General features: G+C 37.4%; 1 protein-coding gene across 4 annotated transcripts; it reads left to right on the forward strand.

The window, feature by feature from the left end:
• The first annotated feature begins 2,313 nt into the window (after window positions 1-2,313).
• On the forward strand, window positions 2,314-9,525 carry hyal4 (hyaluronidase 4). 4 transcript variants are annotated; one of them, XM_016568243.1, is made up of 4 exons: window positions 2,314-2,519; window positions 6,578-7,569; window positions 8,032-8,121; window positions 8,932-9,525. In XM_016568243.1, the coding sequence occupies exons 2-4, from the start codon at window positions 6,616-6,618 to the stop codon at window positions 9,400-9,402; spliced, it is 1,515 nt and encodes a 504-aa protein (XP_016423729.1). In that variant the 5' UTR covers window positions 2,314-2,519; window positions 6,578-6,615; the 3' UTR covers window positions 9,403-9,525. The 4 variants fall into 4 exon arrangements, with proteins under 4 accessions (XP_016423729.1, XP_016423732.1, XP_016423731.1 ...); XM_016568246.1 differs by having other exon boundaries at window positions 8,035-8,121; XM_016568245.1 differs by lacking the exon at window positions 2,314-2,519 and adding an exon at window positions 5,231-5,489.
• The last annotated feature ends 17,126 nt before the right edge of the window (window positions 9,526-26,651 follow it).

Genomic DNA, 26,651 nt, shown 5'->3' on the forward strand with positions numbered 1-26,651 from the left:
AAAACAGACAAGTCAAACTATACCAGCCTGCTGGTCGTACCCTAGGAATAGATCTGCTCTGTTTGTTAAAGGCACAAGAGGTCAGGCAAATGAACACGCTCTCCAATGATCCAAAGTGCTGGCCCAGCACGACCTTCTCATTCCCTCAACTGTGGGAATGTGGTTTTCTATTGAAGCACGCCAACCTCCTCAGCGTTCCTCCACCTCATCTCCCGCCGCTGAATAAACTCATCTTGAATAAATTCATTTTCACTTTGACTGCACTATGAGGAGGCCGGACAGTGGCAGAACACAGCATCCGGCACCCAATGGATCTAAAGTAGCTTTTCTTGGTGTGTTGGTGGTCCTGGATAGTCATGATGACATTTTATTTTCCTGAATAAGCCGTTTCCCACATAAAGACCAGGTCAAACCATTTTGTGCTGGTGTTTTCTGTCCAATCTAAAATCTAGAGCTCTTTTGTTAATTGGGTTAATAAGTCTAGGCATTCAAGATGAGGAAAATGTTTTTATCACTTTAAAAATGTGGTGTAACCATAGAGTCATTAAATTAAACCTTTCTTGAAAACTGTATACAAGTTTTCAAATGCATATGAAACCAACATGAATACAATGAGTATAAGAACTTCATATGTTTAAGCTAGATTTTTCCTGTACTGTCTTACACATCACAGACCCAATCATTATTGGTATCTTTTATTATGAAACCAAATACAACAAAGGGACCATGCACAAGCGAAGACTGCAAGGCTTTTAGTTTGAAAATTGTATACACCAAGACAACATGCCTCCACTACCCCTACGCACTGACCTAGACCCTATCATTATACTGAACGCCTTACATAGCAGGTGACTTGGTGACTGTTGGCTGTCAACAAGCGAACCTCCCCATGCTCGGATAACAACACAAAATTGCTACAAGAGCTAGCAAGTTTCTATCATGATTCCAGACACCAGCTGAATAGTCACACTTACAGTATTTAAGAAAAAACAAGTACCATTCCAGACCAGATGTAATGGTTTCGGTGAGAATTCAGACTTTGTTTGAGAAAGATAATCAGCATCCCGTTTATCTCAGTTGCAAGCCAGGGATCTTAAGGAACCCCATAAATGTAGAGACAGCTGCACCACAGGACAGTCTTTAAATTAGGAATGTTTTAGAGAAAAATGTGCTAACAAAGTTTGGCGACTATAACTTTCACATGGTAATTTAGAACGGTTTGCCAAAGGAATGCAACTAATGCTTCCGGAGATCACACCATGGATATTTGCAGTTAGATTGTATTCCGTTTCCAACCAAAACTGGGGTCACGTGTGTATTTAGGCATGGAAAAATGTAAATGTGTGAACATAAATGCATAATTCTCATGGTAAAGACCAGGAACATCATAATACGGAGTCATTTCACTACAAAACTACGTTGGAAAAACACCTTGAGATTAAATAAAATAAAGTTAAGTTAAGTTAATGCCAGTCTGTTTGCCAATCCATTCCATTTCCTGTAAGATCCAGATTTTTAAAATTATTTTGTTTTAAATTGTTTTATCCACCACTCTGTTTAGCAAGTGCGTTCGCTAAGGATGCAATGTTATTAAAATTCAGGCCAATAATTATTTCCATTGCCAATATTAAAATTCTATAATATTATTTTGTCTACAGAAACTACAAATATGACACTAAAACAAGACATTTTAAATGCTAAAATGTGAATTTAGGAATCACAATATAATAACGTTGTTACTAAATTATTAGTTTTTTTAAAATTAACATTAATTGAAATGTAGACGATGGCTCCAAGAGAAAGAGGAAGAATCTAAATGGAAAAGCGCTTTTCATTTTATTTATTTATTTGCTTGCTTGCTTGTTTGGTGCCTATTTTAGGTTTCCCCACCCCCATTTAATCCCTGGATGTATAATGTTTTGTGTTTATTTACAGCCACTAGTTATATTTCTTGGCAAATGCCTACTTTACAGCCACAAAAGACAGTGACTAAGAGACAAAAACAAGACAATCGCAGGCCACAAGGGACAGTAACTCAAGCAGGAAAAACGCTCCCGGAGCTTCAACAAGGCCTGGTTGCATCTAGTGTATTAAAATCCCTTGTGAACACAGCCAGATGATTGGAGGATGACGAACCCGGCTAATGCTGAGTGATGTGGATGAGGGTAAGATGCTGTGCACGGTGTCTAGAGGATCAAATGTGCACACACACACTCAAGCAAATGCACTTTCACGTACACACTCACTCAATGGGATTTAGACTGGAGTCCTCCCTCCCTCCTTCTCTACTCTAATCGCAGTGTTGTGGTTTTCTCGCTGTGGCTCTGTGATCGTTTTCTCCTCCCTCTCAGGAAACTCTCTGTTTCTCTCTCTCTTCGCTGTGTACAGTATATAAGTAAGCAGTGGGTAGGCTTTTCAGCAGACAGAGAAAAACTATGCTAGAGTACTGTAGATGTAGAGAGGTGTGTGTAGTGCATCATCAGCCATATGTGACTGAAGCAGCAGCGTGGGATCTACAGGTGAGTGACTTCTAATTACTGTGACTCAAAATTGTATATATACACACACTTCATATGACCCTGTTGACATCAGCACACTCTCAAAACAAAGTGCATGACAAAAGTAGGCACATTCCATGTTCTTATAGCATTTCTAAAATTGTTGTCTGTGTTCTCAGTTAAGTATACTCTGTAATTCATTGTTTTCTTTCCTGCACATACTTTGTATCCAGACATCAGTGAATGTTTTTGAATGACTGTTGTAGCATACTTTGAGTTGAGTGAACTTGTGTGAAAAATTAGATTTTTTTTTTATGTGCTGTGTCTTGGAAATATAAGGCTATCAAAGAGCAATATTTGCCCTCTTTCGATAGGAAACTATAGAGGCAAATTTGTTTACATGGGGTTTCGAAGACCTTTAAATATGGATGCACAATACTTGGGTACCAAACGCGTTATCAGCCGATATTAGAGGTTTTAAAATGTATCGATATCGATATTGAATATTTAATCATGCTCAATATCTGTATTTTTACATTTGCCATCATTTAACGCTTATGTAATGTAAGTATTTGAAAACACTAACAGTTGAAAATCACTGTTAAACGCAATCTTTAGCAAATCTCAAAATTTTTCAAACTGTACATTATGCCTAAATTGAAAACAGTATAAACCGTACACATTTTAATATAGTAAAAATACATTTAATACAAAATAAATGTAAGAATTTGTAAATTTACATATACCTTTAATACAAATTTTAAATAAAATTAGTATAGAGCCGTTATCGGTTATCTGTCAAAATATGAAAATAATTATCAACCACAATTTTAATATTAATGCATTCTAAAGTGTAGATATATCACTAATAGTGTAAAGGGGATTTTCAACAGTGTTGTGTCTATTTTGAATGGGAAAGTTGTAGGGCAAGACCTCTCCGCAAAGGAAATCAAATTAAAGAAAACCTAATTAGCTCATTCCAAATATATGTGTTCCTCAAAGGGTTTAATTTAAAGTTTACTATCAGGAAATGTGCCGTAGCACCACTGAGGTCTTTGAACTGTGGCTCTGTAAATATTTTGAAGTTATTTAATCAGATGAGATTACACACTTCCGGATAAAAAGCTTCTCTTGGGTGACAGCCAATGATGCTGGAGAAATTGACAGCCTCTAACGTCAACGTTTCCCAGGAGCCCATAATCCCTGTGAAGGCCTCTTGTGGTATATGGTAAAAGCGTAGTGTCATTATACCATTTCACTGTCAGCAGTACACAAAGGTAGCTTTAGAAGTTGCTTATTGTGTCAGCAGTGCCCAAAATACAATTCTTTGATCTTGAAGAGATCACTTATTATCCTTACTACCTAAGAGAAAACAAGCCACCTCAAACCAAAACACGCTCTCAGATTAACCTGACGTAGAACTCTGTGTGATTAAGATTCTCTTTTTAAGGTTTTGTTTACCATTCAAGCATCAAACGCAGCAATAAATAACCAAATTAGAACTCTTATATCTGTGATCTCTTTGTGTGTGATCCTTGGATTCCAGTGACTCTGAGGAAAGATCAAATGGAAAATATCAGTAATGACAATGAAAGCTACAGATGTCAAAGAATGTTATCTTATTTCATTTGAGGCAAACAAATGATTAAATAGCAACACTTGCCTCACGTCATCCTCAGAGCCACAGATATTAAACCACACATCTTCTGAGGAGCCCTGAGGTTCCTTTATGGCGATTCAAGGAACCTCTCTGTCTCCTGTTGTAAATCTGGCTCAGTCATATTTATGTTCCCAATTTGGATCAAATTCACATTTGGATGGGACTGAATGAAGTCGCATCGAAATCCAAGCATCAGGTCGACTCCATGCCTTTTGTGGTTTCTCTGAAGCCGTCGCCTAAAAGTTTTCTGTAAAAACCACTCTCACTAAGTCACATGTATCTTAATTATTGCCAGAGAATGTAAGGGTTTGAGGAAGCTCAAAGATAAATAAATATAAAAGTACAGGCACAATCACTTAAATTCTTCAGAAAAATTCATCACTTCAAAAAAAGTGTTTTCATTGACGGCTAACCCTAAAGCTTTGTGGTAAGTTTTATTCATTCCCCCCACTTGAATTCTCTCGCATACTTAGACATAATCACACGTGGGATCCTTCCTCTTCTCCGTTTTTAACAACCTCGGTCACAAGCCCCTTCTGGATTACAGTATTATAAGTAAAGCCTTTTATACATGATCAGTGTTTGAATGTATTCTATGCACAAATGCCGTGAAGATCATCTGTAAAGCTCGCTGCAAAGCAGAGGTCTTATTATGCAGGAAGTGGTTTAATTCTTCCCCCTCATGGCACGGGCCCGGCGCCAGTCCTAGGGGAAAAAGGAGCTACGGCACTCTCAGCCAAGCTCTTTCCACTCAATAACACAACCACCACGGGGCTCCACAATTTGCCTTCATCCGCAACATTCCACGCCATACCTCATTTTTCAACCTCTGATTTAGCACATGACTGGCATTAATAACCTCCCAATACATGTGTAACTGCCATGGTTACTAATGATTGGTTCCATGCCTTATTCTATGAGAAATCAGATTCCTGATTATCCAGTACTAAAGAACATCCTGTAACATTTTAAAGAAAACTTGGACCACAATTTTCACAATTCACCACGTAATGATGAAGTCAGATGAGAGGTTTAGGATATTGTACTTTGCAGTAGACCTAAAAGTGTTTGGACACTTGAGAGTATCTGACTTTACAGATCTACTAAAATTCACCTTAACACCAGCTGGTAAAAATCATTGTATAACTCAGAAAAGTGTTAGTTGTTAGAAAAAGTATTTGTTGAGTATCTGTTTGCAGATGCCAGTTGGTTATATCTAATGCAATGAAATGCATACCCCTTTACCTTTGTCTTGTCTTTTAATGCTCTAGCATGCAGATAGGTCATCTGGCGAGGACAGCTATGATTATGGCAATGTGGGCGCCACACTGGTGAGAGTATGTGGCTGGATTTGGCCATTACCCTTGTGGTTAACTGCTGGTTTGACTGATGACTGCAACCCCCAAAGTAACATTTGACTCATAATCAAACCAAGCTGAAGAACAAAATGTTATGTTTATGCTTGACCTCTCCCTACTTTGTACAGTTAACTTGGCTTAAGTCTTTGTACAAAGGGCCTCACATCCATCTTAAAGATGAACACCTTAACCATTTTATACAATATCTACTGAGTCAGTACAAAAATACTTGTATTTCTTGACTGTCTATACTGTATATGTTCATTCAGTTGCAAAGTTTTCAGAATTGTCAGTTTTACAAGCTACTTCATTTTAGCCAAATTTTACTTTACAATCAGTCATAATTGCTTTTTCCTTGCTAAGAATAATCATTCAATGTTTGCACTGAACTTAGAATAAAATTAAAATTAGCTTTAACATGCATTTAAGACATCATTTAAGACAAGCATTTAAAGTCAACATGAAATAAAAAACTGATACTCACTACTGCAAACAATTCAGTGCATGTTATTCTTAAGAAACAATATTTGTCCTCATAAGATTTCCATAATTTAACAACTTTCTCTGTCTCTGAAAATACTTTTTCACTTAAATCATCTGGGTTGCAGTGTCTACTGATAACCAAATAGCTATTTAGCTATTATTTTAACAAACTTGTATTCATGTTTGGCTCATTTCTGGTATCTAAAGTTTCTGGTATGAAACTTTTCACAATCCAATCAATTCCCAATTGATAAAATCAAGTCCAGACTCCCATCCTATATTTTGATTAATTGAATATCCCATTTTACACTGACTACAACTACATGAATTAATTTGTTTACGAATGCCATTTTATATTTACTTTAAACTATTGTTTAACATACGAGCTAGCAGTTGCTAAATCAGCAGATCATGGTTAACAAGTTCATGGTTTCAAATCGTGCATGAACTGATAAAATATCTACCTTGAACGCAAGTCGCATTGGATAAATCATGTTAAATGTAAATGTACCAGTTATTGTGCAAATATTATATAACTCTGTGTGCTACTTACCTGATTTCTTTTTTGTCCATCACAGGATGATTGACAGTTGCCTGTGCTGAGTCACATAGCAGAATGCCCGGTGTGCCCTGCGGGGCCTTGCAACACCACACTGTGCCCATAGCCTGTGCCATCATCTGTTCCTGGCTGTTGATCCTGGTCCATTCTGCCTTTTGCCAGAAACCTGCAAAGCTGCCTCTGGTGGGCCGCAAGCCTTTCCTGGCAGCCTGGAATGCTCCATTGGATATGTGTACGTTGAAGTACAATATCAACGTCAGCCTTGAACTTTTCCATATCAGCGGCAGTCCACGAGCCGTCCACACGGGCCAGAATGTCACCATCTTCTATGCCAACCGCCTGGGTTACTACCCTTTCTACAACGAGCAAGGGGTTCCCATCAACGGAGGCCTACCTCAGAACAGCAGCCTTGAAGCACATCTTCACAAAGCCCGAAAAGACATAGCACACTTCATCCCTTCTGAAGGTTTCCGTGGCCTGGCTGTGATCGACTGGGAGTTCTGGCGGCCACAGTGGAATCGTAACTGGCACAAGAAAGACATTTACCGACAGCGTTCACGAGAGCTGATTGCACAGGCCTACCTTAATGTGACCGAAGAACAGGTGGAAGAGCTGGCACGCTTGCGCTTCGAGAAGAGTGCCATGGAGTTCATGCAGGGCACGCTGAAGCTCGGTACACAAACTCGTCCGCACGGACTCTGGGGTTTTTATCTTTACCCTGACTGTCACAATTACAATGTACATGCACACAACAACAGCGGCACATGCCCCCTACAGGAGAGCCAGCGTAATGACCAGCTGTTTTGGTTGTGGAACAGCAGCACTGCCTTCTTCCCAGCCCTCGCTATACGCAAAGGTCACATGGACAGCATTCGCAACCTGCACTTCTCACAGAACAGGGTACTGGAGTCGCTGCGACTGGCCTCCCTTACCTCACTGCCCTATGAGCTGCCTACATTTGTATACACACGCTTGGGGTATAGAGACGAGGCCATGGCTTTTCTGACCCAGGTAGGAACATATATTCAATCAGAAATCTAAATATAACAAAATGTACTTTGGAGAAACATACACAAGTCCCCGATACAATTTTATTGTACATGCAGTCAACCTTCCCAAAGACAAATCTCTGTTTGAATCTTCTGAGTGTTAAATGTTCAAAAACAAATGATGATAATAACACTTATATAATTTTCTAACATTGCTGGAGGGTCAATGTCCTGCAGAGTTTAGCCCAACCAGCTCCAACACACTTTCCTGGAGGTTTCTAGTGCACCTGAAGACCTTGATTAGCTGGTTCAGGTGTGTTTAATTGGGGTTGGAGATAACACCTGCAGGACTGTGGCCCTCCAGGTACAGGTTTGGACACCCCTGTTCTTTACACACAAACTTTGAGTCAAAAATCAAGAGCTCCCTCTTGTGGTCCAGAAAAAAACACTTATAATAATAATTTCATTCATTTTCATTTCACAGAAGGACTTGATACATACAATAGGAGAAAGCGCTGCTTTGGGTGCTGCAGGATTTGTCATTTGGGGAGATCTTAACCTTACTTCTTCAAGGGTGAGATTTTTACACCTGAAATATCTTGACATTTGTTCATAGGTACCTTCTTCCACAATGATACTTGTCTCATTGGTCAAGACTGCTGTGTTTATTAGTTACAAATCTGCTTCAAGGAGAAAATTCCTAGATTTTCAAGGGATTTTCAAGCTTTTCCTCCTAAGGCAGAGGTCCTCAACCCTGCTTATGGAGACCCACTGTCCTGCAGAGTTTAGCTCCAAATCTAATCACACACACACACACACACACACACCGACCTAAACCAGCTAATCAAGGTGTTCATGATGACTTGAAAATTGCAGGCAGGTGTTTCGGAATAACAACAAAATATACAGCTAATTTTGAAAGGTGATTAAGCTAATTCAGACATTTACTCTGTAATTATGACAAAGCTGCTTGTTTTCACACTTTTTTATTAAAGGGGTCATATGATGCGATTTCAATTTTTCCTTTCTCTTTGGAGTGTTACAAGCTCTTGGGATCATTGATATAGTACATTAATTTAAACACAATTAATTTTGTGATTCTAGAAGTTACAAGAACCATATGTTTTTCAATAAAAAACCTCTTAAGGAGACCACCATATTTTGGGGTTCATGGAATCAAAAAGTTTGAAAACCCCTGTTATAGATATTTTCTGTAGCAAAATGCTAAAGGTCACCAGATACAATGATCGTAATACAATGTGACATTTACATTGATTTCTGGTTCAATACAGAATGCATTAATAAACAAAGAAAAGTTTGCACTAGGTTTCCTGTAGTTTAATGCCACAGTTTTAACTTACTGTAACTTCCTGTGTCCCCTCAGCACAATTGTTCCAAAGTGAAGGCATTTCTGAACTATAGACTGGGTCAATACATCACTAACGTTACGCAGGCAGCAGAAATTTGTAGTGACTTACTGTGTCAGACCAATGGTCGCTGTGTCCGTAGAGACCCACAGGCACCACACTACCTGCACCTGAGCCGCGGCAACTATCGGATCCTGTCTAATCGGAACGGCACCTTCACCGTGATCGGACAGCAAACTAAGAACGAGCGCCAGATGCTGGCCGACAGGTTCCGCTGTCACTGTTACCAGGGGTATGAGGGAGAGCGCTGTGATAGCATAAAGCCGGAGGAGACAGAGGAGGACAACATGATAAAAGAGGATGTGGAGGAGGAGGAGAAAAAGAAGGAATCAGAGGACTACCAAGACATAAGGGATACTGCTGTGCCTTTACAAAACGCCTTCATCCTGACTGCTCTTCTCCTCTTGTTGAACTTCAGTTCTATTTAGAGGTGAAGTGTGTATTTTCTGCACCACTAACATCATCGGATGGAACTGCCAAAACAACAATAATCATTTTCAAACAGGTTTCCCAAACACTCCTCCTGTCTTCTATTGGTTAAACAAACAGATAGCCCGCTGGTATCTTAAGAGAGCAAGGTGGCCAATGGCTGATAAATATATATGATATGAGAATTTGATTTAAAGATACCAAATAACTCATCCTTTACATTTATTTTTTGCATAATATTTACTAAATTAGAAATTAATAGTTTGTAAATGAATCAATAATTGAATAATTGAAAAAAAAAATGAACAGGATAAAAAAAATCTTGTAATACTTTGTTTAAAATTTCTGCATAATTTATGTCTGTCTAATAATTTATTAGATAGAACTGTTACACTAAGACAGTAAACAGAGAAGACAGAGAACAGGAGCTCCTGCATATCAGCGCTGTCAAAATAAAAGTCCTTCAGACAGACTTCTGACACTTACTGATCAACCAGAAAAACTCAAATCTCAGATTAGAAAAATGGCACACTTCACCTTTAATGAAAAGTGGCTAAAGAGCCACTTTGATGGCACATCATCACTCAGTCAGGTTTTAATGTTTGTGATTTTGCAATACTGAAAAATTATAATTGTTACAATGGTGCTGTATGCTAATGTAGATTAGATGCAAGCCTTGTTTGCACAATCTTCAGTCTGTTCTGGATGAATGCTCGATGATTGTTAACTTGTCAATTTTTTTTTCTGACAGGAAAGGTTGAATCTATGCAGTCTGTTTTTACACAGCACTGACACCAAGATGCTTCCCGTGACGTATATTAGCAAGCTTATCACTTACAACAATACTTGCTATCAGAGCACTTCAAAGTCAGGGAGCGCTTGGTATTCAAAACTTACCTAAATTAGGTAAGATTCACATATTATATACACTTGTCAATAGGGATGTAACGATTAACTGCGAGCCGGTTGGAAATCGATTTAAATATGTGACGATTCAATAGAATCGAATCGTGAGTTGAGTGAATCGTTACATCCCTACATGTCAAGCTTTATAATCTAAACTGGCCAAATGTTATATTTGTCAAAATAGCTAAATACCAAGTAGCTAAACTTAAAATAATTATAGACTATATCAATTAATCATTATTTGAAGTGACTTGTGCTAGTGGGTCAAAATAATCCTTAGCCTAATGGTTTAAATCATATAAAATATATGCGCCTCAGTTTATGATATTCTCAAAAAAAAAAAGGGAAAACATAGAATCACAAAACATGTTCAGATGTTACTGTTCTCATCTTATTGAACATTGTATAAAGTACATTTGTAAAATACAGTACAAATGTATAAAATACAGTACAAATGCCAACATGACAAGTTTGTCATTATACCATTATAAACAATTAATCATTATATCTTTCATCATATTTTAAGCTTTTATCAAAATTGCACACTAGAATAAAGCATTGTAATCATCATATTAATGATGAGAAAACTCAGTGGACACAACCAGAGTTGAAGCTAGTTGAATTTCATTAAAGTACAAAATAGCTCATTTTATTGTTTTCCCCCAAATTCCTGAAATGTGTGTTCAACCAAAGATTATGAAGATGTATGTTTACACATGTAAGTTTGCATTTGCTAAACTACAGAATGCTGTGGTCTGTGAAAACTCATTATGATTGTACGTTAAACTGTCTTTTTTTGTTCTTGTTTGAATGAAGCCAGAATGATTGATACTGAAAACAAAGAAAGGTAATATACCTCAACATCTTTCAGTACTTTGAATACTTTTAATTAGCAGAATCTGCAATTTGTTAGAAACTGTAATATAGGTCTACAGATTGTCTTACATGTCCAGTTTCAGGTTGAAGGATAATCAGACCATGTTTTATCACTATTTTCTGACCTGTTTTGACTCAATATGCGCATTTTTCTAAAATACTGCATTTTGTAGCATGTGGACAGTAGTTTGTATGAGACACTATTATCAGAGCCGTCATTATTGATCAGTGTTTTTTTTTTTTTTTTTTACCTCAGTGCAGAAGTTCTCCAAATATATTTCCAAAGATTTATTTTTTATTCATCTCAAAATCAGTCATTTATGCAATGTGTAATTCATTACTTGATTTTTTGTACATTAAGCAATAGGCTACCATTAATTAATCAAATACTTGATGAAGACAATTGTTGCTTGACTCACGATGCACTGCAAATAAAGGATTGTAACCTGGTCTTGATTCTCAATGTCAGAATTTTCTTGGAATGCATTACAGGAAAAATTATGCAAATCCTTTGTGTCTTTACCCAAATTTCTTCAACAATTTGTCATACAATTTGAACTGATCTTCAACTAAGCCACCTGTACAACAATTTACAAAACAAAATCTATTTTACATTTTTACATTTTCATCCCTTTATCAAACACACCATGTAAACATTTACAGTGCACGGTGGAAAATATATGTGATTTAATAAATTGTAGAGGCTTCCTCTTTGGATTATTGTGGTCACATTACTCAACTTCTGTTGAGCTTCAACTGGCAGACAGATGGAATTATATTTTCCTGCAAAATGTCCCAATCACCTTGGGAATTCATTTCACCATCGATTATAGCAAGCTGTTCAGGCCCTGAGGCAGCAAAGCAGCCCCAATGGCCCCTCCACTATATTTTACATTACAGTTGGGGTTGCGTTCCACTTCACTTTTTGCACTTCAGGCTACTCCATAGACCACAATGCATCACAATTGTGACATCACCACTGATCGCTTTTAATTTATCCCCACCCGCAAAACAACTCTATTATATATAAATGATTTTTTAAATATATATTTAAAACAGCCCAACCACACCTATATGCATGCTGCATCAAACAAATTCTTAAGGGAAAAAAAATGTAAATAATAAATCAACTCTATAGCAGATTCTAAATGTTCAAGGGCTTAGGACGATCCAATTCAGCCTATTGCAAGTGTTCCGCCATTAGTCGGCACTCGTTCAACGTAATCAATGATGCACATCCAATTCAATGAGACGGAGGGAAGTTAGCGAGGGAAGGGCATAAAAAAATGAACTGGAACGTAGCCCTAGTCTAGGCCAGGCCAGTAGTTCCCAACCTGGATTCAACTCATCAGCTCATTAGTTGGCACTCCAAGACAGGGGTGTCAAACTCACTTCCTGCAGGGCCACAGCCATGCAGAGTTTAGCTTAAAGTGACCCTATTTTGCCATTTTTAAGGTTTTTAATATTGTTTTGGGAGTCTCATACAATAGGTTTACATGCATGCAAGGTAAAAAAAAATGCTTTAATTTTCTCAAAATATACATTTAATATCACCTAATTTTCCAAAAATTCTCAAAACCCCTCTCTAAACCCCTCCTTTCCATGAGCCTACTCTGCTTTGATTGGTCAGATGGCCCAGTCTGTTGTGATTGGTCTACCGCATAGAGCGCGTGTAGGAAACGATACGCCATTGAGATTAGAGAAGCAGTCATCAGTAAAATGACGAGAACACAAAAAAAGATTGGGGATGTACTGCTGTGATACAGTGGAAAAAATTAATTTTAACCACATATTTCTTTGCAGCCTCATCTTTTGGAAGTGAAAATAAAACAAAATTACTTTCACAGCGTCTTCTCGACATGATGTTAACCACATGAACAAGCTACAGTGTTTGAGGGTGGGTCAAGTTGTTTGCACCAGCCAATGTAGAACATTGTTTGGGAGACAATAACTTTAATTATCGTTCACTTTCAGCTTTACAACTTTGCGTTTACATTCACATACAGCTATGTTACACACTGCATGAAAGGCAATATTCAAAATGGCATACTAGAGGCACTTTAAACCTTAATTAAACACACCCGATCCAGCTAATCAAGTCCTTGAGGGTTATTTGAAAGCAACAAGAATGTGTGTTTGAGCAGAATTGGAACTAAACTCTGTAGGACTGTGGAGTTTGACACCCCTGCTCCAAGACCTGAAATGGGTGTGTCAAAGGATACATGCAGAATGCACAGTGTTGAGGGTACTCTAGGAAACCACTGGTCTAGGCCATGTAGGTTTCTTGCAGTAATATGCTGTCTGTTTCTCTCTAGATTGACTTGGTCAGCAGTATAGGTGAGAGTGCAGCTCTAGGAGCTTCTGGAGCTGTGCTGTGGGGGGCTAGTGCTGATTACAAAGACAAGGTCATTTTTTTCTTAAAGGAACAGTTTTATTATATTTTTAATAACATGCAGCAAGGGTGTCCAAACTCGGTCCTGGAGGACCACTGTCCTGCAGAGTTTAGCTTCAACTTGCCTCAACACACCTGCCTGGAAGTTTCTAGTATGTCTTTTAGCCTGTTCAGGTGTGGTTAATTGGGGTTAGAGCTAAACTCTGCAGGACAGTGGCCCTCCAGGAGCAGTACAGTACCTCTGTTTTTTAAGTCACGGTTACGTCTATGGCTGTGCTGCTGAGTGTGACAATCGCACCACCGCTCATTTCCCCCAGCAAAGTTTCCCTCAGTTTAGGACAAGTTAAATTTTGTATTTTTCCACTCTCACATAAGTTGTGCGCATGCAGAGGTTAAAACAATGCTGCATTTGTTCAAAACACAGTTCCAAACCAAAATACCTGTACCAACATTTTCACAACCCTAACAACTGGTCAAAAAAATCCATAATTTGCAATGTTTTTGCTATCAAACATGACACAACATGTCTTGAAACACCATATTTATTGTACACAAAAACAAGTGAAATGTGAAAGCTACAACTCATGGGACTGTCAGCAAATGACGATTTTAGTTTTGGCCTACACATAAATGTATAACATGACTTCAGAGGACTTTGAATATAGTGCATAAGTTGTATGGACCACTATTACAGTGCTATGTTGTATTTCTAAAGCTTAATAGACCCAATACTTGATTCATAGTAGAAAAAAAATCATATGTTTTTGGAATGACAAAAATTACAAACAGGCCTATATAATTTTTATATTAATTACATTATATAATTTTTATTATTATTACATTATATGAATATATCATTGAATCCATCCTCTGCACTTCAATAACTGTCTGGTTCAGCTCAGCTACCAAATCTGACCTCAGAAGACTACAGAGGGTAGTCCGGACTGCTGAGCGAATCATTGGTACAACCCTCCCTTCTCTCCAAGAACTGTACTCATCCAGAGTGAGCAAAAGGGCTGGCAGAATCACTCTGGACCCCTCACATCCAGCACACACCCTCTTTGAAAGTTGATGGAAAAAGTATTCTTAAAATGCATTCAAAATTCGGAATAATTTGTAATATATAATTATTCACGGCATTTAGAAGTGCCCACGATAACAATATCGTGCATATTCATTACCGTGATATATCGCATTACCGAATACCGGCACAAGTCTAATTACAATATATTATTTTTTAATGTTTCTTATTCCTTTCAGACCTCATGTGAAGCCTTGTCTGCGTACCTGTCTGATACTTTAAACCCCTACATTGCCAATGTCACCTCTACGGCCCAGCTCTGCAGCAAAAATCTCTGTCAAGGCAATGGACATTGTGTCCGCAAAAGCTACAACTCAGACGATTACCTCCACAATAAGTTCAGAAAGCCATCAAATCAGTAGGAAAGATGGGAAATATGTGGTCACGGGGACCCCATCTCCAAGTTATCTCACTTATTGGAAAAACAAATTTACTTGTCAGTGCTACAAAGACAGGAAGTGTACAGCTATGATACCCTCTTTCTAACAGAAAATGTTGTAGAATAAGCAAACAAATTTACTGTATTTAGAGAGAGAGTAATTGATTTACATTACTTCACTAAAAACGGAGTGAATATAATGTCTTCAAGTTATCTTAAAATTATAAGTTTAAGCACATTTCAAATGTCTGACTTTCTTTCCTTGGTACATTTGAGTATGCCTGGGGTTTGACATGAAGAGCTTCTTCTGAATGTTAACCTGCAGACCTCACATCAACATGTTCCCACACATGTAAACCATGTATTCCTGACAGCATGTCGAGACGCAGCTGCATTTCTCCTCTACTTCATCCCTTCAAGTAGACTTTTACCCAAGAGTCTGCAGATTTCAACCACTAGGAGTCGCTGTCTCTGCATTATTTACACACCTGATCTGAACTAGATATATGAATATTGAATCTTCAAGAGGAACGGTGCCTTATCTTATTTTTCAATGCGGAAGTAAGCTGTTTTCTGTGAATGTGCGAGACTTCCGCTTCATTAGCCGCAGTAGGGAAATAACGAGAAGAATAACAAAGTGCAATAAAAGGTAAAATTGTTTGTGCTAAAACCCAGTGTGTTTATAATTAAGACAATAAATTAAAATAATGTGGTAAGACACACCAGTTTGCAATATCGTGCAGCAAAACGAGCTGCTAGAAGCAGACCCTTTAAAGTTACAAATAGCCGCGCCCGCTCTTACGGCAAAGATCAAGTGAATATATATATCTACTTACCGTGTCAATACACTTAATCCTTCGCTCCTTATTGAGTTAAGCTTTCTGACCTTTAGTCTTATTTATTCTGAAATCCTCCAATAATTTGGATTTAACCGATTAAATTAAATTTGATTAGGCTAACTAATTTGAGTTTCTTTTCATCTGCAGCGTTTACCACAGCAGGTTTGATGACGCACTCGAGTAATAACGAAAGCTGATTGGCTTAAAAGTTCACCTTAGACAATGATTGGTTATTGATACGGAAATAGGTTACATTTCATTTTAATTAACTTTATTTTATTTTACTTTTTACTTTTTTTATATTTAAGAAACTTTTTATGATAATGTTTAAGTTATGAAGGTTCACAATTTTCACAATATTCAAATAAACAATATTTATATTATAACACATTATAAATATGCATAACATATAAACTCATATTGTATTGTTATTATTAGTTACATATACTTTACTGTAGATGGCAGTGTGGTTGCGTCACAGCAATACAGCTAGTCCACTCATATAAGTTGTTTATTGTTTTTTTTTTCTTGTTTTTTTTTTATTTATCTGAGCTACCCAAATATTTCTAAATTGTATTTTACAGAACAAATAAGTCTCTAAAGTCACTCCTCAAATTTCTGCCCTAGTAGAATTCCCCTCCAAAAAATGCATCTATTATGTGTGTGCCATACAGTAAGATCACATGTATGTTTTCAGCTGAAACTGCAACATCAACATGATCAACAAAAGAGCCTGCAGTGACCGCCTGTGACAGGCATAGTGTTCTGACTGTGAAGGGGGGCTGGTCCATGCTTCTACAGGGTGACATGATGCAAATGTCCCTGGACAGACAAAAGACAGCTTTTACTATTGAGTAACCAAACAGAGACAGCAACAGTGACTTGACAAAATAAAGGAAAACATACAGCTAAAAGGAAGGGGTGAGAAAATGCAAGTCAGCTGTTGGGGAATGTGTGGGCATAAATTAACAAGCAAATTATAACATACAAAATATATATTTTTATGCATTAAATGTGTGCAATAATGTATTTACTGCATAATGTAAGTCAAACTACCTATGATTCCTAGTAACTCATGATGGTAAATATGTGCGTGTGTGTGTGTGTTGAATGGATACAATTTGAATGCATTCTTACAGTTGCTTGTTTGAGGATTTTGCCAAAAGATATTGTCAGTTGCTGTTGATACGAATTTTCTCTGATGCCTGTGAATATATCAGTGCCTCGGGTCAAAGTGCGGGCTGTCATTGCTCTAACAAGGATTTGTAGGGTTTATGGCTCCCCTTTATGTTGACCTACTGCCATAACATGAACACCCTGACATTCAGACCATCTGTCAGACTAAACCTCCCCAAAACACATGTGAATTCCCACATGACTATATGTAGCCTATATCTTGCGACATTGGAGGAATATTTCACCCAAAAATGAAAATTGTCATTGTTTACTCACATTCATGTTTTTCGAAACCTGTATGACCTTCTTCTGTGAAACACAAAAGGAGTACTTTTACAGAATGTACTTTCCTGAATGCATTTAGGATACAGTGCCATTAAAGTAGGCCCCTGGTCCATTTTAGGCCTAGTTAGTCTCCTGATGTCATACGACATCTTTGTGTGAAGAACAGACCAAAAGTCACATTCATGAGAAAACAATATCTGATTCGTTAATGAATCATTCTTTTGAATCAGATATTTTAAATCAATGGGTTGATCTGGATCACAACCGGTCTGAATATGTGCGTCTGAAATCGCATACTGTTTCAATCGCCATAGTATTCGGAAGCAGAGAGTGATTCGCTAGGGAATCAGATTTTTCGGTTCTCGAGTTCAGCGAATTGGTTAGTTAAAGGCACAATATGTCATTTTCGCCACTGGAGGGCGCGTATTCAAAATAAACAAAGAGGCAAAGGCGTAGTTTGATGACGCCGTGACTGAGTGTGGAATCATGGGAGTTGTCGTCTTCATCCCCACAGCCGACGCAATCCGACAGGACTTGGGCAGAAATCATGTTCATGGATGAGCTAATGATTTATTAACGTAGTAGAATGAAGCAGGGTGAGGCTGAAAGCCGTCGAAGCGAAACGAGGCCACTGAACGAGCGTGACACACGGCTCGAAAGCAGCGGAGCTTTTATTATGCCACAGTCGACCGCTTCCGAAGCGAAACGAGGCCGCTGAATGAGCGCGACACATGGCTGGAAAGCAGCGGAGCTTTTATTGTGCCACAGTCGACCGCTTCCGCTCCTTCCGGTCGTGCGTATGTGGAGGAAAAAAAGCAGCGCTGTTTTATCATACTAGATAAGTTTGAAAGTTCTGTTATAATGCTACTCTGTGCGGTAGTCACAGGTCTATTAAAACACACAACATATTAAAGTGTTTCCGTTTTTTCTACAAAACAAAACCGGAAATCGAGGGGTTATGACGTCATTGGCAGGCGACACAATGACACTATGGACACGGTCCGTGTCACTAGTTAAAATTGCTTATTTCTCTGGATTTAAACATTCTTCGAAACATTTGAGATAATGTAAGTACACAAGTCAGCAAAATATATAACACTGTTCTAGTGGTTTTTGGATATTTTAATAAAAAAATCTTACATATTGTGCCTTTAATGATGGAGGGTAAGATCTTCAGTTAACAACTTCAATTAACTAACAATCTATTGTACGACTTAACACTCAAGTTTTATGGATGTATATGATCATTCTGTATTCATTTTAAAGTTTGAAAACTCGGTATTACAGTAATTACAGTAGACAGTGCTTTTGCACTCGTCTTGAATATTATTTCTAGACCAAATACTTTGTAGACACACATCAAAAGTGACTTCTCCCCAAGTGCCCTCAAGGGTGTCCTTGACCTATGTGGACCAAAACATGGCAGCAAATAAGGAGACATGAAAATTCAATTCAGAAAAAGTCATTTATCCCTCTCCAATTTAAGGATGGGGTCAGCGTTATGAGTTAAGGAGGTATTTATTCATTGAAATAAAGTGTTGGTCTGTGATGGCCTGATATAATTTCTGTAACATTCATTTTACCCTATGCTCTAACGTACAAATTAATGATGACACATGGTCAGTGTTTTGCCCTTGGGTTATGTGATTCATAATGCCTGTAACACAAATGTCTGAGGGCTTCGGTGGACTAAAACACCTCTGACTAATCATACACAAAGTTAACGCTGACCTACTTTTAGGGCATTCCAGTTTGACGTTCTCGGTTCCATTTGAGAAGTCCACATTCTCAAATCTCCTTTTATATTTTATTTCTTCTCTTAAAGGTTCACATAACCAATCAAAACATTCAGACTATCAACTAATGACTGATCAGAAGTGATTTTTCAAATGGATTCATCTATACTTAGAGTTTCATTTACCAGAACACTGCATTCCAATGATGTTGAAGATGAATATTATTTGTTTAGGATGACACTGATATCATTAGTCTTTTGATTTATAGCACAGGTCAGCCACATGGAGCATCTGAGGACTAATAGCCTGTCAGTGTTCCCACAGATCAACTCATTCAGCTCTTTGTGACCGTTTATAAAGGGCTTGGATCATGCGGTGACCCAGAGGCTTGCCAGCACCACCCACAGACGCATGGATATTTTTTTTTACACGAATGCATCACTTCGCTTCAGAAGGGCTTCTTTTTGGGGCTTCAAAATCTCAACCCCCATTCACTGCCATTATAAAGCTTGGAAGAGCCAGGACATTTTTTAATATAACTCCGATTGTATTCGTCTGAAAAACGAAAGTCATATACACCTAGGATGGCTTGAGGGTGACTAAATCATGAGGTAATTTTCATTTTAGGGTGAACTATCCCTTTAAAGGTTCTCCATGGAACTACTGATGCCAATAAAGAACCTTAATTTTTGAGAGTGTGTCAGGCAGTCTAGCTTTGTAAATTATGCATTACTTTTTTTTCTTCCGTTTTTCAAAATCTGCATGTAGGAAACATGGCATGAATAATGGCATCAACAGTGTGAGTGAATCAGAAGTTCATTTAGGACAACATCATGCCCAAGACATGGTAAATCCTGATAAACATCTTGCTCATTTCTGTACACACACATAATTAAACTCCATCAGAGATTGGCTCGGGGCTCAAGAATGAAATCTCATTAGCACAGGCCTGCCACGAACGACAAGTACTCAATTCATTTGTCAGCTAAGGCCCAGAAGTAATGCCTAGTCGTTCCGGTGCACAGATGGGCGATATCCAGCATCATTCTCTCTCCACTTTCTTCACTCCTTTGCCTCTTCTTCAGCCTCATGTGACTTTATGTCACAGGAGTAAGAAGCAGCTGTCCCTCCTCGATCCGCTTCCACACAATTCCAGAGTGCATCACAGTTTGACTAACTGTATTAAAGAGCATAGAGAGGTGATAAAATGGCATTCAATATAGCACACATTCATGGTTTTTAAAAATGTGGAAATACTACTTTATAGAAGAAAATATAACTATTTTGGATTTACAGGAATATACAAGTTTCATGATGATTCAGGACAAGTTATACAAAGTTATTTATTTATTTACTTACAATGAAAAACAACTTTTTTTTTTCTGGTATAATTAAAAATTTGAATGTCAGACTTTTGGACTATACTGTATGTATCACAACACCTATTTTGTAAATATATGATTTTGATAACATTTATTGTTAATAATAAAAAAAATATATATATATAAATCAATAAAAAAAATATCTATATTTATTTTTGTTTATATCATACAAAATGTACTGAATTGATTTATTTCTAAAGTAGACCTATAATTTTGAGCTATATTTTTAAAAGTTTATTTATTTGTTTTATTTAAATGTAATTTATTTGATTACATTGAACAATAAAAAGTTGTCAATATATATATTTTAAAATACATAGTTAAATTTAATAAAATAATGAATTTAAATAAAACAAACATATAATTTATTAAAATTAAAATAAAAAATCAAATCCATTTTTTTCTCTACATCATACAAAAGGTATCTGAATTGCTTTATTTCAAAAGTAGGCCTATACATTTTGAGTTACACAAAATGCTTAGAGGAAATATACATTTTTATGGCGACCTTTTCTACCTTGCAGTTTAGGAAAGAAGTGCTTTATCTCAGGTCTCCTGACCCCATCAAAGTGACAAGACCATTATTATTATTATTATTATTATTATTATTATTATTATTATATGCAGTATCGCCTTTGATGTCTTTCTATAACAGTTCCCTCTGGAAACCCCACAATGCAAACTGCCATGTCTATCATGTAACCGGCAATACAAGTGAAAGCATGCGAGACCTGCTATGGAAAAAAGTGACCTTTGCAACGTGTGGCATTCGGAATCTTTTCACCCACTGAATTGAGCAGAGACACTTTCAGACTGTATCACATTGATGGAATTTGAAAGCAAAACAGCTCTGATGTTTTTTAAAAAGAGAGTTTTATATCATAAAAGTTGAAAAGGACCAATAATAAGAAAAAAATACCTCAAGCAAGCAAAATCTAGGAAATTGGCAACTTTTAAATGGATTTACCTCAGAAGAGACAGTGGCCACGATTTTGGATATCAATGCATGTCGAAGCAAACATATTTCACATAGTGCTTTATTGGACTCATGGCCCTTGAAGGGATAGTTCACCCAAAAATGAAAATTCTGTCTGTATTAAGGCAACGTAGTAAGGACATCGGTAAAACAGTCCATGTGATATCAATGGCTCAACTTCAGTTTTGCGAAGCTACGAGAATACTTTTTGAGCCAAAGAAAACAAAAATAACAATTTATCCAACAATTCTTCTCCCCCTAGTTATGTCTTCCACCATTTTAGAGTATCACAACACATACGCACGCTTTCCCCTAAGCATAAACAATGCTGATTAGCAGATTACATTCATGCACGCGCGTTCTCTCCCGAACATAAACAACGCTGATTACGTCGATTACGCTCTTGGGAACTCTCCAAAATGGCGGAAGACGTAACTCGGGGGAGAAGAATTGTTAAATAAAAAGTTATTTTTGTTTTCTTTGCACTCCAAAAGTATTCTCATAGCTTCGCAAAACTGAAGTTGAGCCACTGATGTCACATGGACTGTTTTACCGATGTCCTTTCTACGTTTCTGGACCTGGGAATATTACAGTTGCGTTGCCGTCTATGGGAGGGTCAGAGAGCTCTCCAATTTCATCTCACAAAATTGAAGTTGAGCCACTGATGTCACATGGACTGTTTTACCGATGTCCTTTCTACGATTCGTCGAATCCGCCGGTCGCGCCGTTCTCAAGCCCGCCGGCCGTTCCTCACTCTAGCCGCCAGCCTCCGCTCACTTTAGCCCGCCGTGTGTGACGCTGTGTGTTTCATTGCGAAAGCGAAACCGCTTTGTTTGGTCTTCCAACAGAGGACACGACTAGAAATCAGTGGTTAAGTTGTATTTACAACACTGTTCCAGAACACTTCAACCCAAATATTCAGATGTGTGCAGTGCATTTTATGGAGGACTGTTTCCTGATCCTGGTAGAGTAGACTACAATGCCGGCTGTTCTGACTCACAGACTGTAAGTAAGTTTTTTATATTTAAAGAATTTGCCAATGATGATTCAGATAGCTGGCCAATCAGAGCACACCTCGCTTTTTCAGAACGATGAGCTTTGTAAAAATCTACGCATTTCATAAAGGCGGGGCATAGAGGAGAAACAATAATGTACAGTATGTGGAAAATAATGTGTTTTTTGAACCTTAAACCGCATAAACACATTTCATTACACCAAATACACCAAATAATGTTCTTTTTAGCAACATCATATAACCCCTTTAATTTGAGTTCCGAAGATGAACGAAGGTCTTACAGGTTTGGAACGACATGTGGGTGAGTAATTAATGACAGAAGTTTCATTTTGGGGTGAACTAACCCTTTAAAATAAATTACAACACTTCAGTGTCTCTTGCAGTCCTTTTGTTTGTCCACTGAGTCGCAGGCCAGTAATGCTCATTTGGCTTTCTCCAACATGCCATAAAAAGTCCACACAGGGCAGTGATTGTTTCCTTTTGGCCCAAATGCCACAGTGACGTAAACAGTTTCCTTTGTCCAAATGAAAACTCTGCAAATTTATTTTTTAGCTAAAAGGTCCATGTCAGAATGGGTTTTGAGACAAAGAGTTTTAGTTCCTCGAGAAGCTCCTGAGGGTTTACAGACACACATAGCCTACCGTATGGAAAAAAGGAAAGAGGAAATGGAAACTGAATCAAAATGAAAAACACAATCATGAAAAATACATTCTGTATTTGCAAATGTTAAAGAAAACAGAGCGGAGATGCCACAACCAAATTTACATGCAAGTACTAAAGAACAGAGATGGTTGAAAAAGGATGTTTTCTGTATTTCAGAGAAAGAATGAGGGAGGAAAACAATGCTGAGATTGTTCATATACACCCAGTAAAGCGTTATTATGTTAGTGGATGCTGATGCACATTTAACCCTCCTCCACGCTCAGGTTCTGTTACAAATACAGTTGGGTCCATATATCTGTTCTGTGAATCATCAGATTTTTCCAATCTTAAACTGTATCTACATTCCCTTTGGGAGCACTGACAGTATTTTTTTTGGTTCATTAAATGCTTGTTTATGCACAAGTACAGCATTAGCATTTGCGCTACATAGCTAAACATCTAAAGAACAGTATTTTTGTCTGGTGGCTGTGTTCAACTCTGGTGACTCAGAATGCTGATTAACATCTACTCCGGGTGCATGTTCAGTCCTGCAGGCCACTATGCTTTGAGTAGCAATTAAAAAAAAAAAAAATGTAATCTGACATATGAGCTCTGGATTTTTTTCAGATAAGGCTATAGTACGTTTTCTTAAAATCAGGTCTGAAAGTCTTCAGTTTTGTGGACCTGATGCTGAGCTGTAAGCCTGAAGAGGATGAATCTTTAACAATATGAACAATAATAAAAAAAATATTGACAACCAATCAGAATTTATTTTGGGTTTGTTTTGGATCTTTGGTTTAACATCACGTAAATTCACCCTTTTCTCCCAAATTACATAAAATTGTCAGCATTAATCTAGGACAAGAATAGAGTGAACTTTATAGTTACCTACACAACTTTCCAAATGTATAAATTATCCATTTTCACTTTGAAAACCTCAGTTGATATATAAAGACTTAAGGACCATTCACAACAAGGATGATAAATATCAGACTGATTTTTTTTGTTCCAGCTGATGAACAATAATAAAAAAATATTGACAACCAATCAGAATTTATTTTGGGTTTGTTTTGGATCTTTGGTTTAACATCACGTAAATTCACCCTTTTCTCCCAAATTACATAAAATTGTCAGCATTAATCTAGGACAAGAATAGAGTGAACTTTATAGTTACCTACACAACGTGTTCCTATATGAATAAAACACATCATCAGATTTTAATTGAAAGGATTAATATTTGGCGCTTTCCTTAGAGACCAGTATATTTAACAAACTCTCAAACATCAGTGTGTATTTAACAAATGTCTGTTTTGCTAGTAATTTAAATGTCTGAAACCTAAAATCAATTTCATGTGGTTGAAAACACTGATAGTGCCAGACAAAACGTTTGAATTTAACAGTGAATGTTCTAAATACACCGGTGATGGTCCGCATCGAATGGTTAAAATCAGATCCGAGGGGTGCTCCTCAGTTGAAATCGCGTTCGGTTTAGATTGCTTTCCGCATTTAAAATCGTATTCCGGGGGTGGTGGGGTAGGTCCTTCAGAATTGCAGGGTAGGCTTCAGAACATCATGCAATAAGCCCCTCCTTGACGCCGGGCCTGCTTTTGATTACTTTTCAAAATTTCTAATGAATGTTTTCAACTGTTAACCATTTTCAAACTTACAGTAGTAACAAACAGTAAACTTACAGTAGTACTCAACACTGATTACTGTCAGACTTTCAAAATCCTTCATCACTTGAATTAAGATCATAATTACATTTTTAAAGCAGTCATCATAAAATCAGTCTTTAGCATCTCTTTTTACTTTTATGATTGTTCTGAGGTTAAATATTTTCCATGGATGGCATCCACTCAATCAGATGAATCCAATTAGAAAAGATGCTAAAAAGCGAACAGCCATTATAAGTATGGGTACCCATCTCAGCCCAAACACCTAAAACTGTTCCCATCAGTGTAAACATTGTCTGGGAAGATGTGCATAACTCGCAAAATTAAGAAATGACATAGTAAATCTTGCATAAGAAATGCCTTAAGACGTAATTTGAATCAGAAAAGCCTCAAAAATGAGACAAAGAATGAATATAGTCTTTGCAGGACCCAACAACATCTCAAGTATGCATTGTAGTGGCATGAAGTGCTCATCATTCATGAAATATTAATATGACACGTGCCGTTCAAAAGAATGACTTACATTTTTAAAGCAGTCATCATAAAATCAGTCTTTAGCATCTCTTTTTACTTTTATGATTGTTCTGAGGTTAAATACAGATTTAGAAATAGTAAATATTAATACAAGAAATATTCAGATGTAACCCCCTTTATAATCGTTAACTGTAATTTAACTACACATTTTTTTACGGTTACATTTATTTTGTAATTATATTACGTAACGCAGTTACTCCCCAACACTGCTAATCATTATAGTTATCATTCTTGGAGTGAACGAGCCTTTAGACTCAGAGAACTGAAATTGGTTTCACTTCATTTGCACTTGTTTTGCTGATAATGTAATGATTTTTTCCCCATTAAATTAGAAATAAAGAAAAACAGAAGCATTTTCACTAGTGATCTCAAACTTCTGGTACCACTCATTATATTCGTGATTCTATATGCAAATAGCACTTATAAAATAATAGCCCATGGATCCTTATAAATATTAATAGTACTTAAATTAAAGCATTTGTTACTGGGCAAATTACTTTGCCAAGTTGAGATAAAAGGAGTTTAAAAATTAATAAGACACTCATTATTATGTAATGAACAAAGGTCATTTCCCATCCGTTGTCATGTGGTGCACAATTTCACAATCACATAGGTTTGGGGACCCATTTTTGTCTTGGATAATCATCCAATTTTGAGCAGGGAATAAAATATAAAATTCTGTGAGATGTGTTAATTTTGATTTGCTCATTCTCGAAAATCATATTTATTTGACATTATAAAGGTTGGGTCTATTAATGTAATGGCTATAACAGAGTTTCACTTTGACACAAATTGTTGTGATTTCCCTTAGGATGCAATCAGAGGTTGAGGATAATGCTGATGATGGGGAAACAGGAGGGACTGTGGGCTGTTCCGTTGTGTGAACATCAAAACAGCTCAATTAGGCTTTTCAAAAGCGACCTTTAAACAAACTCAAAGGTTTTTCATGTTCTCCAACAACAAACAGCAATTTGGCAGTGCCAACAATCACATAATTCCCCTTCATAGGGCAGCTGAGGAGGGGGACTGCAAATAGTACATACAGTGTGTGTGTGACAAAGACGAGAGCCGCTCACACACAGGGAAGAGTTCACAGGGAACTCATTAACGCATTCAAGCGTATATCACAGGCGGTGACCTAGAAATGAGGGACAATTCCACAAAAGGAATAACAAGACAATAAAGCCCTTCTTTTCCATGGATGGCATCCACTCAATCAGATGAATCCAATTAGAAAAGATGCTAAAAAGCGAACAGCCATTATAAGTATGGGTACCCATCTCAGCCCAAACACCTAAAACTGTTCCCATCAGTGTAAACATTGTCTGGGAAGATGTGCATAACTCGCAAAATTAA

The sequence above is a fragment of the Sinocyclocheilus rhinocerous genome, unplaced genomic scaffold (genome assembly GCF_001515625.1).
Source record: "Sinocyclocheilus rhinocerous isolate Xijiao unplaced genomic scaffold, SAMN03320098_v1.1 scaffold861, whole genome shotgun sequence".
Lineage (NCBI taxonomy): Eukaryota > Metazoa > Chordata > Actinopteri > Cypriniformes > Cyprinidae > Sinocyclocheilus > Sinocyclocheilus rhinocerous.